The sequence below is a fragment of the Tachypleus tridentatus genome, chromosome 1, assembly GCF_004210375.1.
Source record: "Tachypleus tridentatus isolate NWPU-2018 chromosome 1, ASM421037v1, whole genome shotgun sequence".
Classification (NCBI taxonomy): Eukaryota; Metazoa; Arthropoda; class Merostomata; order Xiphosura; family Limulidae; genus Tachypleus; species Tachypleus tridentatus.
The window spans coordinates 153610894-153633201 of record NC_134825.1 but is presented as its reverse complement, the minus strand read 5'-3'; the positions used below and the strand labels follow the sequence as shown (position 1 = coordinate 153633201).

General features: G+C 32.9%; 1 protein-coding gene across 1 annotated transcript in view; it reads left to right on the top strand.

Annotated features, from left to right (window-relative positions):
- The first annotated feature begins 12686 nt into the window (after window positions 1-12686).
- The window catches only part of LOC143227764 (putative GPI-anchor transamidase), a 36364-nt gene continuing 26742 nt past the window's right edge, over window positions 12687-22308 (top strand). The window contains exon 1 of the mRNA XM_076459031.1: window positions 12687-12853. Coding sequence (XP_076315146.1) covers window positions 12782-12853 — 72 coding nt within the window. The 5' untranslated portion in view covers window positions 12687-12781. The remainder of the gene's footprint in view (window positions 12854-22308) is intronic.

Here is a 22308-nt window from a genome sequence, read left to right as displayed (position 1 = left end):
GTTTTTGCAGCAACAGGTTGTGAGCGCTATATCCTACGATTTACAGCTCGGCATGCTAAATGCCAGCCAGGCCTGATCGAAAAAGTATAAGCAAACGTGACGTAAAAGAACTTAGTGTTAATTAGTGACGCATGATAATGCACAGTAACGTTTATTTAATCATATATAAACCCTTTGCCTTTATCAAAGTAAGAGACTAGTCGTTTCGGCTTAGGGTTTTATCTCATAATTATTACAAGAGTATCACCTAGTTCAGGACATATGACCCCTAGTTTCACAGTAGAGATCCAACCTTAATTTATCGCGTGTATTGATAACAGTGGTAAACGAATCGTTGATTTCTTCATTAATTTTACGGTATTTAGCTCCACAAAACGTATTTACTAATGTAGGTCAGAAACTGTTTGCAGGTTACGTTGTTTTGACGTTGCAATTTTATGTAAGTTACCATTGTTAGTTTACCTTACTATTTAGCAAACTCTCAGGTTGGATACGCATGAGTGCCTCGCTTGTCATGTCAAGAAACTTCATTCTCGCTCTCATATTTTTACCAGATTAATTACTGTTTCAATTCAACACGTCAACTTTTTAGCGTAACATTCGTAATCATTATGAGTAGCCTTTCTTAACTGTCTTTATTTGCATCACAAGTAATAAAGAAACATTAACATATCGATGAATGTTCTTTGTTAATAACAATCGTCGACTTTATTTTTTGAACAAGGAAGTAATTATTTTCTTTTGAATTAGAAATACTTAACAGTGTGTGAATACGATTGGTAAAACTACCTCTGCAGTGATATTCGAGATCTCATACTTACAAAATAAATCTTGGTTCTGCAGAAGCCGAAAAACAACAAAATATTGACGTAACCATGATAGATTCGTAGCGTAGGATTTAACTTCATTAAAGCAATTCGACATTAAGTTTTGTTTTAAGCTATATTTTTTAATATTTTAATTAAAATGTTTGTTTGCTAATAGGCGTATGACACTATATCTAGAGAAGTGCGTTAAAATTAGAACTCTAGATTTTATGTGTAGTAATAGAAATACGAATATCAGTGAAGCAGTGAAGTTAATCGGTATTCAATCATAACTTAGTTTAAAGCCAATTTATAGCAAGAGTTTTTGCGTCTGTAATCCAGTTGGAGTTTGACTTTTAGGGTTAGCTCGTCTGTAATTGAAATTCTGTAACTGAGTTGTGTTTTGTATTTGTGAGTTTAACATTCCTTAGGTCTCTAAATTTCTGTTAAGCGTTATTTGAAACGTTTTTTACGAAATTAGGCCTACAAGTATACGTAGCCTGTAAAAACATTCTTCACTTAATGAAGAAAGAAATTAATTGTCTAACATTACCTGAAATGGACAAAATTACTCTTCCAACTCAAGAAACACTAATTTAGTTTGTAAAAGAATGAAAATAACGTAGAAAAGGGAAGTAGCAATTTTATATCTTACTGCACAAAAACTTGTATGTATTTAACTAACGCATATATCTGTGTGCAATCAATCACTCTGACGTTAACGTAAAAATCTATAGTACTGAATGTTTGAAAAGTAATTTTCCCCTCAATTTGTGATCAAAAGTCAAATTTCAAAAATGTTGTCCGATATCGTTGCAGTGCCAGTTTCAGACTCCTGTGTTATGACTCTAGCTTTAGAATGGACACAATCTGCTAATGTTCATAAAACCAATGTTACCGGAAGTTAAATTCTAAAAGCAAAATCACAAACTGATAACAATTGAATTCCGATACAATTGAGCCTGCCTACTTCAATGACAAGTAACCATTGAAGAAACATAGTTGTAACCTTATTGAACTACCTGAAATCCAATATCTTATAATCCTATGGATCAAACAATGTTTAAAAACAACGATAGAAATAATAAGTTCTTCAAACATGACCTGTGCTAACCTTCCGTGCTTGACTGAATTTATTATAGATCTTCCGGTGTCAACATTTTAGCTTGCTCAAATGGGTACTTAACCGGTTTATATAAGTTAGAATAAAATTACATCCTGTGAAACGAAATCAAATGTTGTATTCAACTGTACAAATAGTAGAGTAAAAGGGGATGGGGGGGGACTTTATGTTTATGTTTAAAGATATTTAACATAAAGCTTCAGATGACACTTTGGTTTAAATTTCATCTTTACTAACAGAAAAGGTTTAACGTATTAGGTATTTAATTACTAATAGAGATGAAAAGTTATTCACCCGAGGACACAAACTTTAGTATATTATTTTTCGTTAAGAAAAACAGTTACGATGGTATATTTTAATGTGATTCCTTTTAAAAGCAAAACAACCATGAAAATAAACTGATATACATTTACGGCTTCCACTTCTCTCACCCTCCCAGTGTTTATAGATTTTCAACACTAAAAAACCGGATTTCAATACCCGGAGTGGGCATCGTACAGATAGTCCTTTGTATAGCTTTATGTTACTAGTTATGTCTGGCAGTAATTAAATGGTTATTATTCGCCCAAAACTATCTGCGCTGGCCGTCCCTAATTTAGCAGTGTAAGACTAGAGAAAAGACAACTATTCATCACCACCCACCACCAACTCCTGGTCTACTCTTCTACCAACGAATAAAGAGATTGACCGTTACATTATAACGCCCCCACGGCTGAAAGGGCAAGCGTGTTTGGTATGACGGGAATTCGAACCCCCGACCCTCGGATTGCGAGTCCAGTGCCTTAACCACCTGGCTATGCCAGGCCTGTGGTTAAGTATTCCCTTATTTCAAGTAACAACTTTTATAGTATGAAAGGTTATTTCTTATAATAGGTACAATGTTTCAATCACTTGTGCACCTGAGAATGGTCGCACTGGTGATCGAAACTTCGTACCTGTTCAAAAATTAATTTTCTTTATAATAAAATAAGTGTTACTTGTAGCTTTTAGTACTATACACACTTTAGTACGTCAATATACATTGGCTTTATGCATTGGCCATATGTCTCATCGATGTTTGAATGACTTCTAACAAGAACGTTATTTTATGCAGCACATATTTTAACATTTAACTGTAAAAGATGAAGCGTGCTTTATTTGAAGACATGCCAAAATATTCTAATTATTACGAATTAGTGAATCGCAAAATACATATCAAATACTTGGTATGTATACAACACTAAACTTATCTTTTAATAATGTCATTTACTTCACGATCTTCGTTGTGTTTCTGGTTTGGCAGCTTATTGGGTATGAGTCACCACCTACTGTTCTGTTCACATAAACCGATGGATGGTCTGCTGTGGCATTGCGTTCAACTGCTGAGTTCTAACCTGGTTGATGCCAGCTGAGGGGTTTCGCTGCAGCATGGTGTACAATAGGAGACCCTCAGATTACGAGTCCAGTGCCTTAACCACCTGGCCATGCTGGGCTAATTCCTATGGGTAAAATAAGTGAAATTCTTACAACGGAAACCTTACAAAAGTAATCAGATATATTTTGTGACAGCTTTATAATTGTTGCTCTGGAGAACCTTTAGATTTGTTGACTGTCATATTACAATTTGTTGTATAACATAAGAGAAAATCATTTAGCTAATTTCCAAACCAAAATAATTTGGAAGCAAGGGCGTAGATCCTGGGGGATGGAGGGTACAATTCATTTTAGGTGGGGGTATGGTGCATACAATCATTCCCGCCTACAGTTTTGTCTGTTGAATTGTTTTATTGCATCACAGGCCTACAAATTGTATTTGTTCTTGTGATTCTCGTGTTCTTACCAATCGAAATACATAATTAGGCCTAGATGTAGGCTTTTTCAGTAGCCGAAATGTAAATCTTTAATATAGACGTGCTTCTAAGCTTTTCGATCTAAGTTATAGTTCGTAACTTCGTAAGTATCAGTCAATAGGCCTAAGTATACATTCAAGCACGTGGCAACAAAATTACTCTGTGACTGCATGTTTACAGCATTCAGGTTCACGTAATCAGAGATTACCAATTTGCAAATTGAACAGTCCACATAAGTGGTTGCAAAACTTATCCCCCTCCCATCGGGTGTAAAAAATCTACGTCCAAATTTTGGAGTTAAAAGCACCCCGTGATTCAGTTTTTTATTTTGTTGCTGTTCAAACGTCTTGTTTTGAAGGCGTTATAAAACCTTTTCAAACATGCCTCTTATATGAACTGAAGTTTTAAGAAGGCTTAGTGAAACATTTGCCACTGCCAATTAAAACTCATTAAGCATTCCCATAGATAACTCATTGTGTAGCTTTGTTTTTAATTGGAAACAAATATAACAAAGTAATATTTATTTTACATTCTATAATTCCTTCACGTGACTTCCAGGTTGAAATGACGAGATTCAAGTAAAACAAAAATAATAAATAGAAATACTAATAAACCTAAAACAGACCTAAAAACTGAGTTTAAAATATAGCACTTCACGATTAGAATATACGATGAAGAGCCGAAATGAAACCACATTTTACAACAGGCCTTTGTACCTTCAAAAGAGTAACTAATCGCTCTGAAAAGTAACAAATTGCTTTCACTTTTCCTTTAACTAACCAATAACAGTTGGAACTGCAAGAATATAGAAATGCATTTGCTACATGTGATAGTTATAAAGTAGCCTCACACTGAAGGAGGTGTTAGGACAACACAATTATTCCACAAACAGCAGATATATTATCATTAACTCATGCGGTAGAGAGTAACGCATATGTCTCAGTTTCTTATGACAAAGCTCCTATTTAATGTGTTTGGAACTAAACGTTTATCATAGATTTTAAAACATAATCACTATATATATATTGTACATAAATACAATGGCGGCGCCAAGGGGGGAATTAGCCCCCACAAATGAGCCAAGCCCCCCTCAACCCCCAATATTGTTACCTACATATATTCATAAAATATGGAAAACACAATTGTCGTTGTTGCTTAACAATTAACAGTCATTTAACCAGCAGCTGGCCTCTGCAGAGGACCTAGTACAATCTGTCATCTCTGGTCTCTCAGAAATGAGAACTGAAATAGCATGGAAAGACTTGGAAAAGTCTGCTGAGGATCTATGTAAGAAAGTGGGAATACGCACTGAGACGGTGCGTCAAGATGGACAGTGATCTGCCCCAAGACACCTAGACGAATTCATAATCACATCTGGTACTGGCCAAAGAGATGAACCAATACCAGATGCCATGAGATGCATCTTCTATGCCATCATAAACAGGATGCTCAACGAGCTGAATAGAAGATTCTCCTCTGATGCTTGCAGTGTTCTGATGGGTGAACTGCATTGAACCCCAAACACTTCACATTTCTGGACAAGCAAGCACTCTTAGGAATGGCAGCAAACTATGGTGTAGCAGAGGATGACCTCGCAGTGGAGGTCCACCAGTTGAATCGGCTAACTGCCAGGAAGAAAGACAAGGGGCAGGAAGTATCCACACCATTGGAGCTTGCAACCATGCTGGAGCCATACAAGGATGCCTTCATGGATCTCCACAAACTTGTATGCATCTCTGTGACCCTGCCTGTCACTTCAGCTGCCTGTGAGAGAAGTTTCTCAAGTCTGAAGCTTCTCAAGACATACTTGCGCAACAACAGTGGTAACAACCGCACCAGCAACCTTGCTGTCATATCAGTAAACTCCAGGAGGGCAAAACAACTCGATATTGATACTGTTATAGACACATTTGCTGTCAATCACCAGAACAGGTGCATTCTTTTGAAGTAATATTGACTATAAACACAACATGATGAAAGACAGTTAACCTGATAGTGACCTTACTTTTCCTCAGAGTGCATTAACTTCACATGGGACAATTCGTTTCTGCTATGTAAACCATGTCTTTATGTTATATTTCTTTTGATTTGTAGCTTTACTCTTAATGGTATATTAAACGTTCAATCTAAGCTAATCTTGATTTTCTTTATTATTATGTATTACCTTAGGTGGGATTTAGGTGAGCTTCCTCTTTTACATATACACATATTTTCATAAACAGATTATATCTAATTTGTAATAATGAATTATTAATCAGAGTATGAGTTTCCAATGAAAACTGTATTGAAAACGCAGTTTAAAATAGCACACCTTTCTGAAATGTACCTTGGTATTTACATTATTATAATTTACCATCTATACTTTATGTTGATGGTATTTTGGGAAGTCCCTCCACAGTTTACCTCAGCTCCCCCCCCCAATAAAAATATCCTGACGCCGCCACTGCATAAATTTGTTTTGTTTTTTGAATTTTGCACAAAGCTACTGGAGGGCTATCTGAGCTAGCCGTCCCTAATTTAGTAGTGTAAGACTAGAGGGAAGGCAGCAAGTCATCACCACCCACCACCAACTCTTGGGCTACTCTTTTACCAACGAATAGTGGAATTGACCGTCACGCCCCCACGGCTGAAAGGGCGAGCATGTTTGGCGTGATGGGGATGCGAACCCACGACCCTCAGATTATGAGTCGCACGCCTTAACACGCTTGGCCATGCCGGGCCTCACTGTATAAATACTACAACTCTTTTCTCTTTTACTATAAGCCTGTCCTCGAGCAGAAGTGTTGGTTGGTTGTTTAGTTTTGTTTCTTGAGTTTATTGTTAATATGAAAATTTAAAACGTGATCTGGTTAAATTGCATGCGAATTAAGTCCTCAAGCAGAAGTGTTGGTTGTTTGTTTATTTTTGTTTATTGAGTTTATTGTTAATATGAAAATTTAAAACATGATCTGGTTAAATTGCATGCGAATTAAGTTCTCGAATAAAATTTTCATAAATGTTATAGAACAGCTCACCAAGCACAACAAGATAACGCACTGAAAAGACCAGGTATAAGAACTACTAATAGGTAAAACAAATTATGTCCACTAACACACAAAAGCAAGGCCTCGGCATGGCCTGGTTTAATAATAATTATTTAATAAAGTTTTTAATTAAGCAGCAAAAACTAAAACAATTAAACATTGTTATGATAATTGAAAATATTAAGTATTTATAACACTTCACTTAGGCAACATGGTAATAAAAACTGTTGTTGGTGAAATTTATATTCAACGGCTGACCACACTATTGATAATAATAATAACAAAACTATAAATAAAATAGTGTTTAGTAAATTGAATTTCATTTTACAAAATAAGACAATTAACAAAATTCTACCTTAAAGTCAACTACGTAGTTAAACTCAGTAGCTGGCACAAAAAGAATTTACAAAAAGCTAAAGAAGGTGTTTCTAAATTTACTCAATACAAGGTCCTCATAGCACTATTCATACTGCTTGAGGCCCTCACCCAAAAAAATTCTACAGATATTGAGTATCTTAGTAGTATTGTGTATTTTATGTATTTGCTATGACCAACAATTTGGGTACTCCTAGACGAAAGAATACACGATTCTTGGAAAATTGCCTTCCGATAATAGTCCCTGGAAAATTGTCCCGTAGGAAAATCCTTTCTCCCTAAAAAGTTGTCCACAAACAAATAAAAATACAAGTTAATGTATTTATTTTTTATTTGAACATCATTTTCTAGCACAGCTAGTACAAGTTTTTTTAACACTATGTGTACACATGCACATAATTTAAAACTACAGAAGAGCATAAAATCTTAGTGAATTAAAAAATATAAAAAATAACTATATTGTAGACATTTGTAATAAAATATTATCGTAATGCATAAGTAATATAGAGATACCTTGAATTGTCAAAACAAACATAAAATACAGCTCTAAAATACCTCAATAACCTATAATTAAAATGACGCAAAGAAAACGTTTTCACCAAATAATATCATCCCCATCAAAAAGAAATTAAACGAAACCAAACAAGATCTGCACTTTAGAACTGAGAGCATATGATCAAACACATTCTAAGTTAAATTCTTTATATAAGACATGCACACTTTGGAGTATATATATATTGTAACGAATTTACTATTATATAATTTTCTTTAATATCGACGTCTGCGTATGTTGAATCTATATTTAGAAATATATGTAACTTATATCATTAAATGTGTATTTCGAAATTTCCGCCTATTCATTAAATTTATAAATTTACGAACACAAGAATCAACAATAGGTGTTTTACAAAAGCACTGGCTTATCTTCAAGTATTGTTGCCAACTTTACTTTTGATAACCTCGCCTAAAGTTTATAAATTGATGCTCCAAAAGACAATATATTGTTGGTTTCCTACAGTTAGTATACTGTAAATCTCGGAAGCTATAATTGTGATTAATGCTTAATAATCAAGAAAGTACTGATATTTGCCCTAGAACTTTTACAGATTTCGAACATTACAAACAGTTTAACTTGAATGAACTACTTTAGTATTTCTACGAGGACATTAAATATCTTCATCGTTAATAAATCAGCTTGTAAGAGGTGTGATAACAGCCAAGAATAGACATCTAGCTGTCTTGAGCGAGTTGTAACAGTATCAACTCAGAATTAATTGGCTCATCGTGGACCAAGACCTTCGATAAAATATTCAGTTCTAGACCAAATAGAAGACTCAGTATAATTTGTAAGTCTGTAAAACTCTTGTATGTAAACCAGTATTTGCAATAACTGTTATTATAAATTGTATTTTTGTTTGAAAATTAAAATATGTTTGCATTAAAAACTGTGTGTATCAGTCTTGTTGCAAATGTCATAAATTTAATACATCTCGACATTTAATTAACTTCTACATTCAAATTAGAATTTAGTTCAATTCAGTTTATTCGAAATCATAATATATGGCATAATAAATCTGAGACTCGTCGATAAAAATTATAATACGTAACATAAAAAACTGGCAGCTCATTTCGATAAATTATAATGCATAAACATATATATACACATACACACTATGGATATTTATTAAAATGAAATAAATCCTGAGAGTATATTAAAAATGTTCAGCAGAGTACTACTTATATATTAAATTAAATAAAGCCTTTAAAAGACTAGTTAAAGCTCCTAAAGCACAAAAATAAATCAATGGGATAAACACATAATAAATCAAGCCCTAATATATAAAACTTTTTAGAAGAACATTATGTTTACGAAAAATTATAAACATGTATAAAATTATATGCATTGCACTTCATTGTTTTTGCTTTATAGTGCAAAGATACTCAGGAGGCTATCTGCACTTTGTCTACGTTGTCGATCCTTACTGGACCCGTCATGGCCAAGCGTGTTAAGGCACTCGGCTCGTCATCTGAGGGTCGCGGGTTCAAATCCCTATCGCTCTAAACATACTCGCCCTTTCAGTCGTGGGCGCGTTATAGTGTGACGGTCAATCCCACTATTCGTTGGTAAAAGAGTAGCCCAAGAGTTGGCGGTGGGTGGTGATGACTAGGTGCTTTCCCTCTAGTCTTACACTGCTAAATTAGGGACGGCTAGCACAGATAGCCCTCGAGTAGCTTTGTGCGAAATTCCAAAACAAACAAACAAACGATCCTTACTTTTAGTATTATATAGCTTCAAACTCACCAGAGAAAATGCGTAATACAAAATCAAAGAAACATCTAACAGGAAATGAAGCTCGACTACAGTTTGTTTACAATACAAAAATAAAATCACTAACAAGGCAGAAATAAAATGAGCCCCATATTTCACTAATACGAATTCTTAAACCTGCTGATGACCCACTGTGAGCAAGCTTAATACAAACTCAAAGAAACATTAACATAAAAAAATTATCTACTTGTTTATAGTGCAAAAATAAAAACTATACTAATTTGATTTTTTTCGGGTTGAACTTCAAGAAAAGAAATATCAACCATACTTTATATGTATACCAGACAACAATAGTTTTCCTTCCTGAGTCAGCAGCTGTAGTGAAAAAGAAACCACGAATCTCCAAAGTATTAACAAGATACCAAAGTCCAGAAGAGAACGTCTTCTAGACTTGATAATTTTCTCAAACAACTATCTCCATTTAGTGACTGACTCTCCTTTTAATGCATTAGTACTTATACTTGCAGAAAATTTCATTCCTTTAAAACTGTATATCCTGTGGTCGTGGCACAAAACTGTTTTTTTTATATGGTGTGTAGTATAACCAGTGAAAATGATCTTTATTCAATACACAAACTACAACGTGTGTATATGTTTAATACGACAGTTAGCTCTCCTTAATAAAGTTATAAAACTGTTGAAATATATCAAAGTATGTCTGTACCTTTAATATCTTTAGTGAAAAAGAACTTATGAAATTGAAAAACTAGTTTCCAAATATTTATTTTGATATTTTATCCCGAAAGCGTGGATTATTTTTTACTTTCATCCAGCTAAAATTAATATTAAAAGTAATACCTCAAGTGAATGACAAAGAACTGCAAGTAGTCAAAGTGAAACTATCTTAATGGCTTTCTTAATCACCATGTTATGTGGAAACGCTACGAAAACCTAAATAAACGAAAATGTTTGAAAATTTCTTTAATCACAGTAAAACCTACAATATATGGGTGAAATAAAAATGTAATTATGGCCGATATCTGATCTTACGTCTATCATATGAAAGGTCAAGGGTTCAGGTTTCCACAAATGATAAAGCAAGTAAAAAATAGTTTTAAAAGTATTTCTTCTACAGCTCATTTGCAGACTGCTACATCAATTGAAAAGTAAGAAAAACTCTTACCATTTTCAACTGTGCGTCGAAATAAATAATATGTAGAGTATTGCTTTCCATTCTCGGAATGTTCAGAAACGAAAACACAGAACATGAAGCTGAAACTCATAATCATGAATTTATGGCACTTTGTTCTATTTGTAACTCAACTGTAAATCACTGTGTGTGTGATATACAGCCTCGCCTACAGACGAAGCAGTGACTAGAACTTAAACCCAATTAATTGCTCTCATATTTTTGTGCACATAGAACAACAATAAGAGGAAGATAAGAGTACTAAATATCGTATACTGTGACACTTTCTCTCATTGCTTATTGTTCTTAGCCTTTTCAGCTGAATAACCAACACAAAACATCCTTGAGGTATTATATCATTAAATCCTACTTAATAGTTCAGAAAATTTGAGTCAAACACCTTTTCCACTGATGATCTCATAACTGCAGATCGTTTAAACACTAACTGCTGGCTTTTTGAAATGATAGACAGAGCTGTCTAGATCCTTCTTGGTACTCCGACAGAAACGTTGCAGATGTTGGCGCTATGTTCATCATAGCAAGAACAGAGGCTATATATCTTTGCAAGAATTGTTAGTCTGAGGTAACAGCTGAGTTTCTGACGACTGATTTTCCCAAAATCCTGAGCAATAATAGCATGTTATGTACTTACATGTACCATGTGTTTAACATTGACATATGTTGGCTCTTTGTCACATAGCAACGAGACTGATCGGATGATTGTGCTTACGTGCCAACAACATTTCGTAATTATTCATATCTATTTTTCAGTTCCATTGTGGGTTCCTAAATTTGCCATTATAGTTTAAGCAACATCGAAAAAGATCCATATATGGCTGATAGTATTGCTGGAACTTTCAGCGAGAGCAGACTTTCCTGGTCTGCAGAACTGGAAAATACTCTACGTGAAATAAAGGATTTCCTCCAGGCTCTACCTGGAAAATGCGACTTATATTGGAATTTTACTTCAATTCTATTCACTGTATTTTCACAGGTCACTTTTCACAACCAAGACACAACTTTAGAATAAATGTGTAAGCTCACATTTTACTCCACATTTCACTTTAAAGTAGAGCCAGTCTTACTCATAGACAGGAAAACGTCGTAGTATAGAAGCTGAAATATCGTTCCACACTAGAAACTAGGAAAATGCGGTTCATTAGAATAAAAATTATACTGTTTCTATACTACTTAAAATACCCTTGGAATAAATATTATTTTACACAGTTAGACTTGGCATGACCAGGTGGTTAGGGCGCTCGACTCGTAAGGTGAGAGTTAGAGGTTCGAATCCCCGTCACACCAAACGTGCTCGCCCTTTCAGCCGTGGGTTCGTTATAATGTCACAATCAATCCCAGTATTTGTTGGTAAAGGAATAGCACAATAATTGGCGGTGGGTGGTGATGACTAGTGGCCTTCTCTCTAGTCTTACACTCTAAACTTAGGGACGGCTTTAAAGACGTCCCTTTCTTAACCTGAAGATGACCTAGGAAGGTCAAAACGTTGTTCTCTGTTTATCAGTAAAAGTGATAATACCCATACCAGCCGTTCTAAGATACATTTTTATTTCAAGTGGGTTTCTCGTCGTCAAGAGATAGCCTTCGTGTAGCTTTGCGCAAAATTCAAAAACAAACAAAATTTTACATAGTTAACCCAAAGTTGACATGTTGTATTGCAGTTATTTGAAATCCAATGAAATTTTCATGCAGAGGTATAAAATTTCATATTATCACAGTAATTTGTCAATTCACTTTGCACAATACAAATCTTTTACCTCAACCATTAGCAGCCCCAAAGTAACAAACGGTCTCGGATCCATGAACTTATCTGAACTTTCTCCGTATTATTTCTAGCTTTAACGATGACTGATAACCTTAAATTAATTGATTAAAACAAACGATTGTGTGTGTTTTCTTATAGCAAAGCCATGTTGGGCTTTCTACTGTGTCTAATAAGGAGAATCGAATCATTAATCTTGGCGTTGTAAATACGGAGACTTATCACTAGCCCAACGGAGCACAAAGTCGCTGAGTAAAAAGAATTAGAATGTTTGATAGCCACAGGACGTGAATGGCGCTGTAGTCATATAGGAAAACGCCGATTCAAGTCCTGGTGTAGACTTATGATAATAGTAGTTTATGAATAGGAGTAGATATTCGTCTATTGATGGATGTTTGGTGTAAAAGCGTTTGGATTTTATATTTGCTTATAAGCATAGTGCACTCTCCTTTTTCCCAGGTAATTAAAATTATTGGAATGTGTTTTTATTGTTGGCCTTTACTAAAACAAAGAGTCTTAGCTTATACATTTTTACAAAGTAAACTCAGAATCAGTTACATTTTATTTATACTGTAATATGGATCTTACTTGGTAGCAACCGTTTTCGGTTGCGCCCGTAATATTTCATTTACAGCTTGAGAGATATTCATGATCAAAGTGTTTATAGTTACACGGATTAGTTCTTGGACGTGAGATTAACTACTAAAGATACAGTCAGACTGTATCTGTGTAGCGAATTTTAATAGACTTATGTTTTGCAAGATTGGCACTGTCATTGTGTCAAATAATTTGTAGTTTTTTTATAATTTATCAATTAGACCCAGGTCTCCAACCAGCTTTCTCTTTTCTTGTTATACTTACTTTAAAGTTATAAATTATCTCCAGTTTACTGTTGATCAGTTTAATTGCTTGTAAAAAAATTATATTTTTACCAGTAAATCAAAGTGTTTGACAAACAATTTACCATTCCAGTCAAATTTAGAACTCTGCAATTCACGTATATGATAAAATTGTTATAGTAAGTTTTAAGAACAATTACCAGCTCTCTAAACTACCCCAAAAATAACTACATCAAACACACTATCCATTGATTTAAATTTCTTGCTTTTTTTGTTTACACTACAGAGCATCATGTTCTATAACTTTAATTTATAAACCATTATTTCAAATGCACAAACATTCTGTTGTCAGTTTCATTGAATAAACTAAAATGTTTAGTGCCAAAATATTTCTTTTTAACTTCATGAATATTTTAGAAATACAAAGAAAATAAAATACAGACATGATTTTTGGTCATCGTGATGCCAGGTACAATAAATACAATAGTAGACTGTTATTTTATTTCAATTAAATCATAAAGTTATTATTCTAAATGCCATTTTTGTGTATTTAAATATTTCTTATCACAGTGAGTACTATGGCATTCATGCTTCTCAGTAATTAAGCTTTTGTGTTATAATTTCTTTTCAGTCACATTGTGCTGCATTATTAAAAAGACACAAAAGCTAATATTTTTGGCAGAGTAAATTGTAAAATATATTTATTAGTTACAGCCTACTTGTTTTGGTAATGCATTTTCCATTATCAGAGCTACTATTTACAGTATTTTACCTTTTATTGTGTCAAAAAATGTGTTTGTCTTTCTCTTATTAATACTTTGTGTTTTGAAACTATTGTAAGTGTTCAGTGAACCCTGTATAGGTACTGAAATACACATTTTAAAAGTAAGCCAAGTTTATTAGTTTATTAATATTTTCTCTTCTCCACAACCCTCCACCATCATTGTATTCAGTGTTGTGTGCTAAAGTTTATTCCTCATTTTGTTTGATAAATACATGGAAATGATTTCCAACTAATAAATTTGGGGGGAATTATAGTCTACTACAATGAGTTCATCTCAGTAACAGGGATTATCAAGTAAAGGAAATAATGTTCTGATTTAAGTTATTACTTACATACTTGTTTTTAAAAATGTGAATATATAATTACCTTCAAATTATTAGGCATGATAAAATAAACATCTGTTGATAATGATAGCTCATTAAACATTGAACTTAAATCTGGTTCTTGCCTAGTGGTGCATATGAAAATCCATTTATTAAATGAAAAGCAGGTTCAGTTTCCCTACAAAAGGTTTGTTTCTCTAATAATAAATGAATAGATAAATAGTAAATAGCACAGTGTATATAGGCATAGATAGGTTGGGTTTCTGGTGTCTATGTACCCACATTTCTTTATTAGAGTAAAAAGAAAATTTTCTGTCTGTAATTTTACATATTTGGTAAAGTATGAAAGCAAAACAAATTATGCATATTCTGGTAGATAGCTGCCATGTTGCTAATAAGAAAGAAGATTTACTTATTTAAAAAAACTGTCTATGGAGGGGTAATTGTTGTCACTTTCTATTACAAATAGAATAATGCATGTATGCTTATAACAAATATCCACTGGTACATGTGTTGTTATAACTTTCCCAAGGTAAAGAGCAATAATGTACTTGCTACAATAAATATATTCATTTTTTGTCTTAGAGTTGGAGTTAATGTATTGGGTCATTCCATGTCAAATCATCCAGATTTTGGAAAATTTTCCAGGTGATGCCCTCAGAATGCCTTGAAAAAATTCACATGTGCTCATCTACCCATATAATGAAAAATTGCCAAAGATTAGATCAATATCTCTAATAGTTTCTGATTTACAGCCCTGTAAAATTTAATTAATTTTTGTTTACTTTTGGCAAATTCATTTTTGAGCAACTTTGGCTGCTTAAAGCTGCAAGAGTAATGGTGGTAGAAGGCTGAAATTTGCTACACTGACTGAATTAATCTCGCAGAATTCAAAAATGGTCTCAAACCAAGTTTATCTCTCTTAGGATTTTCATAGTGAGGCTGTAAAATTACCTAAAAACCCAAAATTGTAAAAAGCATTGGTTTATTTAATAAGCCATAGCTCTAAGACTTAATATGATACAAAGCTGAATTTATTTTTCAAATTTCCTGTAACATATCAGTTGATAAATCAGCAATTGTTGTAATTAAAAGTTTGTTAGATCTCCTGTTTAAAAAAATTTAGCTGCATGCAACTATTAGAGATATTGATCTAAACTTTGGCAATTTTTCATTATGTGGGTAGATGAGCACATGTGAATTCTTTCAAGGCATTCTGTTGGGTCACCTGCAGCCCCTGGATGAGTTGATATGGAATGACCCTATTGCCAACAAAGTGACTGTTATCTTCCATCAAAGATCCTGCAAAGTGCTAATCTCTTCTTAATCACTTCTGATGATGAACAGAAAACAAAGCAGTTTTTCTTAGTGTTTACAATATCAATAAAATGCACAGTAGGTAGCTTCAAAAATATTAGAGATAATTGAGCAAGTGATATCTTTAAAGGTTAAAATAACTTAAATGTTTAGAATTTGGCTTTAGATTTTTCAAATATACAGTCTGTCTTAGAATGCAGAAGAAAAAATCTAATACATTCAGACAATTGATTATTCTCACTTGAATCTAGAATAGTTAGAAATGGAAACTAGTAATAATTAGAAACCCTAACTAAGTGTTGATTATCTAATTATTTTTCTGAGTCTTGACACTTGTTGATTAAGCTAAACAACCTTAAATTAATAAAAAAATTAATAGCAATATTTTGATGACAGGGATAGTTGGAATAATTAAAAAAGTAATTGTCATAAACACTAATTTTGATTAGTTGATTATTTTCCTAATATTAATCAATTTAATTGTAATTTCAGTTAATTAATTATTTTATATGGCACTTACCAATGCAATTGATGCTCGTAAGCAATAAATTGTATAAATTAATCAAGTTAATTGCCTGACTCTAAGAACAACTGATATAAAGGTTGTAACTCGTGGAACCTTAACCAATGACTAGCCCTATTTTAGACTTTGTCGTAAAATTAACACAAAAAAAATTTTGCTATTCTTATAATTAGCCATTTTTACCTTGCACTTTAATCAGATGTCTCACAACTAATAAATTTTACAAAAGTTTAGCTTGACACCATAAAGAGCATTTAAATATCTGCTAGTTTTTGGAACTTATTAAAATGTGTCTAATTTGTAAATTTCATTGAAATGATGGACAATTTTCTATCATCAGTATTCTTGTTTTTTGATGTAGAAAGTAGATGCCTTTAACCACTTTTTAAGGCATTTCTTCTCACCTATAATGTATTTGTTTTCATGAGTTGACTATGAAAGTAAACTTAGGTTTATACTGCAATAATTCTGATGATAAAAGACATTTTAACCAGTTTTATCATCTGCTACTCTCTGCTTAGTATGAGATAATAAAATGTATCATTCACTACAGTGCAGATGGATACAATGACATATGCTACAAACACTGCTTTTCTTAGTAACTACATAGGAAAGAGTTCTTTTTAAGTGTGCATTTACTAATACATTACTATGTTCATAATTTTTCAAATTTATTTTAGTATTTTCTTACAAAATATATATGTTTCTCAATTTTGATGGAACTGTGAATTACAGCTAAAATCCCTGTCATAAGATGGTTCAGAGAAAGTCTAACTAAATTGAAATTTCTTTTCTATATTGTTTGAAAAAGTCCTTTGGAAGGAAAAGTAACTTTGAAATTTTCCTTGGCTAGAACTCTAATACCATATGTATCGGCTGTTAGGTCACTTTGAAATTTTCCTTGACTAGAACTCTAATACCATATGTATCAGCTGTTAGGTCACTTTGAAATTTTCCTTGACTAGAACTCTAACACCATATGTATCGGCTGTTAGGTCACTTTGAAATTTTCCTTGACTAGAACTCTAACACCATATGTATCGGCTGTTAGGTCACTTTGAAATTTTCCTTGACTAGAACTCTAATACCATATGTATCAGCTGTTAGGTCACTTTACAAGTAACTTCAATTGTGAAAGTATTTTCTGAAATATGAATTAAAATTGGATAGACCTCTGAAATAATAAAAGCTTTTTTCTTGTTCAGTATGAACTCATGCCACACAACAAAAGTACTAAGTATTTTTTACATATTTGCTTCCCATTTACATTATATGCCTAATAATCTGTTCCTCCACTTTCCACTAGATATAATGCACATGGATTAGTGAATCTTACATATGCTTCTCTTTTCTACTACAATATACAGGGTGGCCCATGAGTCCCTACCCATCCATATATCTTATGTATCCAGTGTATCTGTGTGCTGTCACCAGTATTCTTGCACTCATGTACCCACGCACTTGTCACAATACACTTTTCAAGTGTAAATAGGCTTATATCAGCCATATTTCTCTGAAAAAAAAGAAACAAATTTATTATACATGCATAATTGAAAATAACATAACATATGGATGAGTAGGGACTTGCGGGCCACCCTGTAGATTTTTTGGTTGTGAGCTGTGTTGATAAAATGTTTTGGACCTTTGTTGAAAGGATCTGTCAGTATTATACAGGTTAACATTATTGTTGATGCTTTCTCAGCATTGATTATTCCTTGTACTTCAACCATTATTTACTGACATTACTGATGGGTTTGCACTTTTTGTGGACATTTCATTTTCATACCATTCTCAATTTGTTTTTGTTTGATGACCACTATATTTGACTCAGGCCTCATTGCCTTCTGTCCTTGAGTAGCTGATTTTGTCTGCTATAGTTCTAGATCTAATCTTGATCTTTTCTGCTGTTCTCAATTTCTTTTGCTCTCAGGCATATTCAATATTTTCAGTATCACACGTATTTGTGTTACTCCTCAGGTCCTTGTGTCATGTGCCTTGTTTCCATAGTTAAAAATGTAATTTCTTTCCCCCTGCTCATAGTATTAAGATAGAGGAAAATTTTCAAAACTAACTCTGTATCCATCATATTTCTCAAACATTAGCCAAGGTCAGTTAATCTTATTGTTTAGTTCTTTTTCATCTTTTCCAGGCAACTGTACTCTGCTATGGCTTCCACTTCTCTTGAAGAATCTTATTCTTTCAATTTTGCTATATTTTACACAATGGCATTTGTCAGCTCCAGCTGGTTTTGAATCTCTGCTAACTTCTACTCTTTGGAAGCTATACATTTTTGACTTTCTAGCATATATTCCTTTTTAGCATATACCATTATCAATTGTCTTTCTTTTAGAGTTAGGCCTAGCATGGCCAGGTGGTTAAGGCACTTGACTCATAATCCAAGGGTCACTGGTCTGAATTCCTGTCACACTGAACATGCTTACCTTTTCAGTCATGGGGACATTAATGTGATGGTCAATCCCACTATTCGTTGGTAAAAGAATAGCCCAACAGTTGGTGGTGGGTGGCAATGACTAGCTGTCTTCTCTTTAGTCTTATACTGCTAAATTAGGGATGGCTAGCACAGATAGCCCTTGAGTAGCTTTGCACAAAATTCAAAACAGACCAATCTTTTAGTGTTGACACCTGTGGATGTGGGTTTCATCTTCCTTCAGCTTGTTCATATCATATATCATTTTCTTTCATAATCAAGACTTGTCTGCTTCTCATGCAGAACACAGAGTGGCACTCTTAGTCACTTCCTGCTGCAACAGAAATCATGTGTCCTCATCATCCCTATTATATTTCTGATTCTTTTGAAAACATTCTCGTCAGTAGGGGTTAAGTGTGGTCTTCAGTTGCCTGGCTACAGCATTTGTATCTCTAAAATTTTTTCATTCTCTTTCTTGAAGGCTTGTTTTGTTACTAGCTTCTGGGTGCAGACATATAAAAATGTTTATCTTTGTTGTTTCTCTTCTTTTTTTTTCATTTGAAGATTCTACAGTTATATCACCAGTGTTCTTTTTCATTTGTTTCTACCTTTGCAAGAATGATATATTTGTCATGTAAATCATCATTGACCATTTATGTTGATTTTTATTCAACAGATCATGCTCCATCCACATAAACAAATTAGTTTTTGCAGCTGAGCTATCTTGTTTTACTTCTGTTAGCATCAGTGGTATGTCTGAGGGCTTATACTGCTGATAATCTGATTTTAATACCTGTGATGGATAATGTGCAGGTGTAGCCTTATGTTTAACAACAAACATGCACCTTAATGTTGTGTTTTATATGATTTTCTTGACCACATTAACTTTTTTTCAACAGGTCAGGGTTCAAAGACCATCATGTTTGTTGATTTGCATTCAGAATTTTATTGGATTATCATTTTATAAATTTGTCTATACGTTTGGTATTAAATTGTAAATTATAATTTAAACTTTAATATTACATACAAATTAATTTCTTAATTTAAAAGTAAATATTAAAAAACACATTTAAATATAGATTTTAGTGAGTCACATGGTATGTTGATTCTAGGGCTGTTTAAAATTAGGTGTTTGTAATGTAAAAATACTAAGCTTATAATTTCATACAAATTGGAAACTCAAGTTACTAATGTTAAAAAGCTAGAATATAAAATAAGAACCTCATATCTTTTTATTTTGTTGAAGTATGGCTTATGTACTAAATCAAACACAGTGGTACCATTCACTCTTTCCATATTTTGAAACAGTCCCTTATATATTCTTACTACAGTATATGACATGTGAATAACCAATCAACAGCCTAGAATGTCCCCAGGGCAGTTTTTCTCCACTTCCACATTCTTTCAATCCAAGTTTTCAAGGAGGTAGGTTGTGTCTTTAGTCTGCTCAAGGTTTCATATTTTATATAATATAAAAAAAAACATCTTAGTTACTAAGCTTAATAAATTATAGCAGAATTCTAAGGTATCAGTGTAGTTATATGTGATTTTTTTGGTTATTTGTGTATATATAAAACCTAAAAAAAATTGTGTTTGATATTCTCCACATGTGAAATTTTAAAAGGCTTAGCAACCTATGCCCAATTACAACAGAGTACAATGGTTCTAGCAAGAAGAGATGGTTGTTTGCTTTAGTTCTTGATTTACTGTTCTATATTTTAAGAAAAATAAGTTTATTAATTTATTTCTGAATAGTAATAATCTATATACATATATATATAATGTACAATAATTGAAATGTGACTGCATTACAAAATACTAGTCCTTTAAAACACAGTCAAGACAAGGAAAGTTAGTTTTATATTACTGGATACATGACCTAAGTGTACATGCACTGCATCAATGCATGGTATTTATTGTTACATAGCATATCTATAAGGTCAATATATAATAAATAATATATATATATATATATATTCATAAATAGTGTTATGAGACTTAAGCTACTTTGACTAAACATTTTTATTTTCATGTTATATTATGTATCCATTATAGCATGAAAAAAAGCATAACTTATTTATTTCCTAATATTTTTATGATGGTTACAAGGTTGGTTAAGTAACAGATACCACATAGATAGAATATAGAAAATAACCAAGTTTTATTGAAAACAAACATTTGAAAGGTATTTCGGTTTTAGAAATTATGCATCTAATATTTGAGATTTTGAGAATGAAGAATAGTTTTTGTCAATCATAACATGAAATCACTTTGGACTTGGACTAGTAATGAAAAATACTGTTTTCACAAACAAATCTTGAGCAAAAATATATCATTAAAACTCTGATGTTTTTAATACAAAATGCATGTAATCTTTACCAAAATGCTACCAAATTTTGTGAAGATACACATGCTGTGTCAAAAGTTATATTTTCAAATACTTGTGCAAATGTATAGACAAGCTTGTATATATTATATTGAGCCTGTTGTGGAAAGGTTAAGCATGGATTTCAGGTTATGTATGATCATATTTACCATTTCACAATATATTTGGCCTTCTGATCTTTGTACCATTTTGAGGCCATTGTACAAATGAGCAAATGGATTACTCTACACAAGGTTTAGCTATTTTCACTTCATCATATTACTCTAACTTAAGATATATGTTCTCCAGACTTGATGTTTTGGAGCACTTTTGTATTTTATTCCCAACACATATAATAGCTCATTTTTAGAATGTCTGGGATTGTATATAATTTTGATTGTCAAATAAACAATATAAGACAAGAAAGATACAATATTTAAATAGTCTATTTTTATGTATTGAGAATCTGTGTGTATACTGATACTACCAGTCAAGATATTTGCAAGTTCTTTAATGCCTGTTTTTGTTCTAAGCAATCATCTCATAACACCTGTGTTTACTTGTATAGTGGTGTCTGGGATTGAAATATTTTAAAATATATATGCATATATATTGATCTGCACATTTATTTAAAAAAAAACTTAAGGCAGGACTGTCACAAGTACATATACCTCTGCATTAGCCCTATACATACATTCACACTCAAACTTGTACACTAAACCTCATTGAGAGGGTGTTATCCTTTGGATGACTTAAGTATAGTCTCTTCTTATGTGTTCTTTAATATATATATATTAATAGATGTGTGTATATAAAAAAGATCAAGTGTGAAATTTCACAAGTGTCATAACCTACACATTAACTCATACACAGACATATACACTCAATCTAGTACACTAAACCTTAAATATAGTCTCTTACCTATTTTTGAATATATGTGTGTGTGTGTGTGTGTGTGTGTGTATGTATACATATTAATAGATATGTGTATATTTTAAAATATTAAATCTGAACTTTCACACATGTCATATACCTCTGTATTAGTCACAGAAACAATCTTTACCTTCTTCACTGGAGCTCAATGAGAGGGTTTTGCCTGTTGGATGGAGATTAAGGACACCCTCTAGTGGCTGATGATGATACCTCAGCAAGTACCTTTTCCATCTTCACATGCATCTTTAAATGGCACTGGAGATTTCATTTAATGTCTCTATTCAAACAAGGGCCAAAGAAGTATTCTGCTGAGGAGAATGCTTCCTTTCTGAATGTTTTTTTTAGGTTGTGTGGTTGTTGTTTTTCCCCCTGTATAATAATTTTTCTTCTCCACTCATTCTT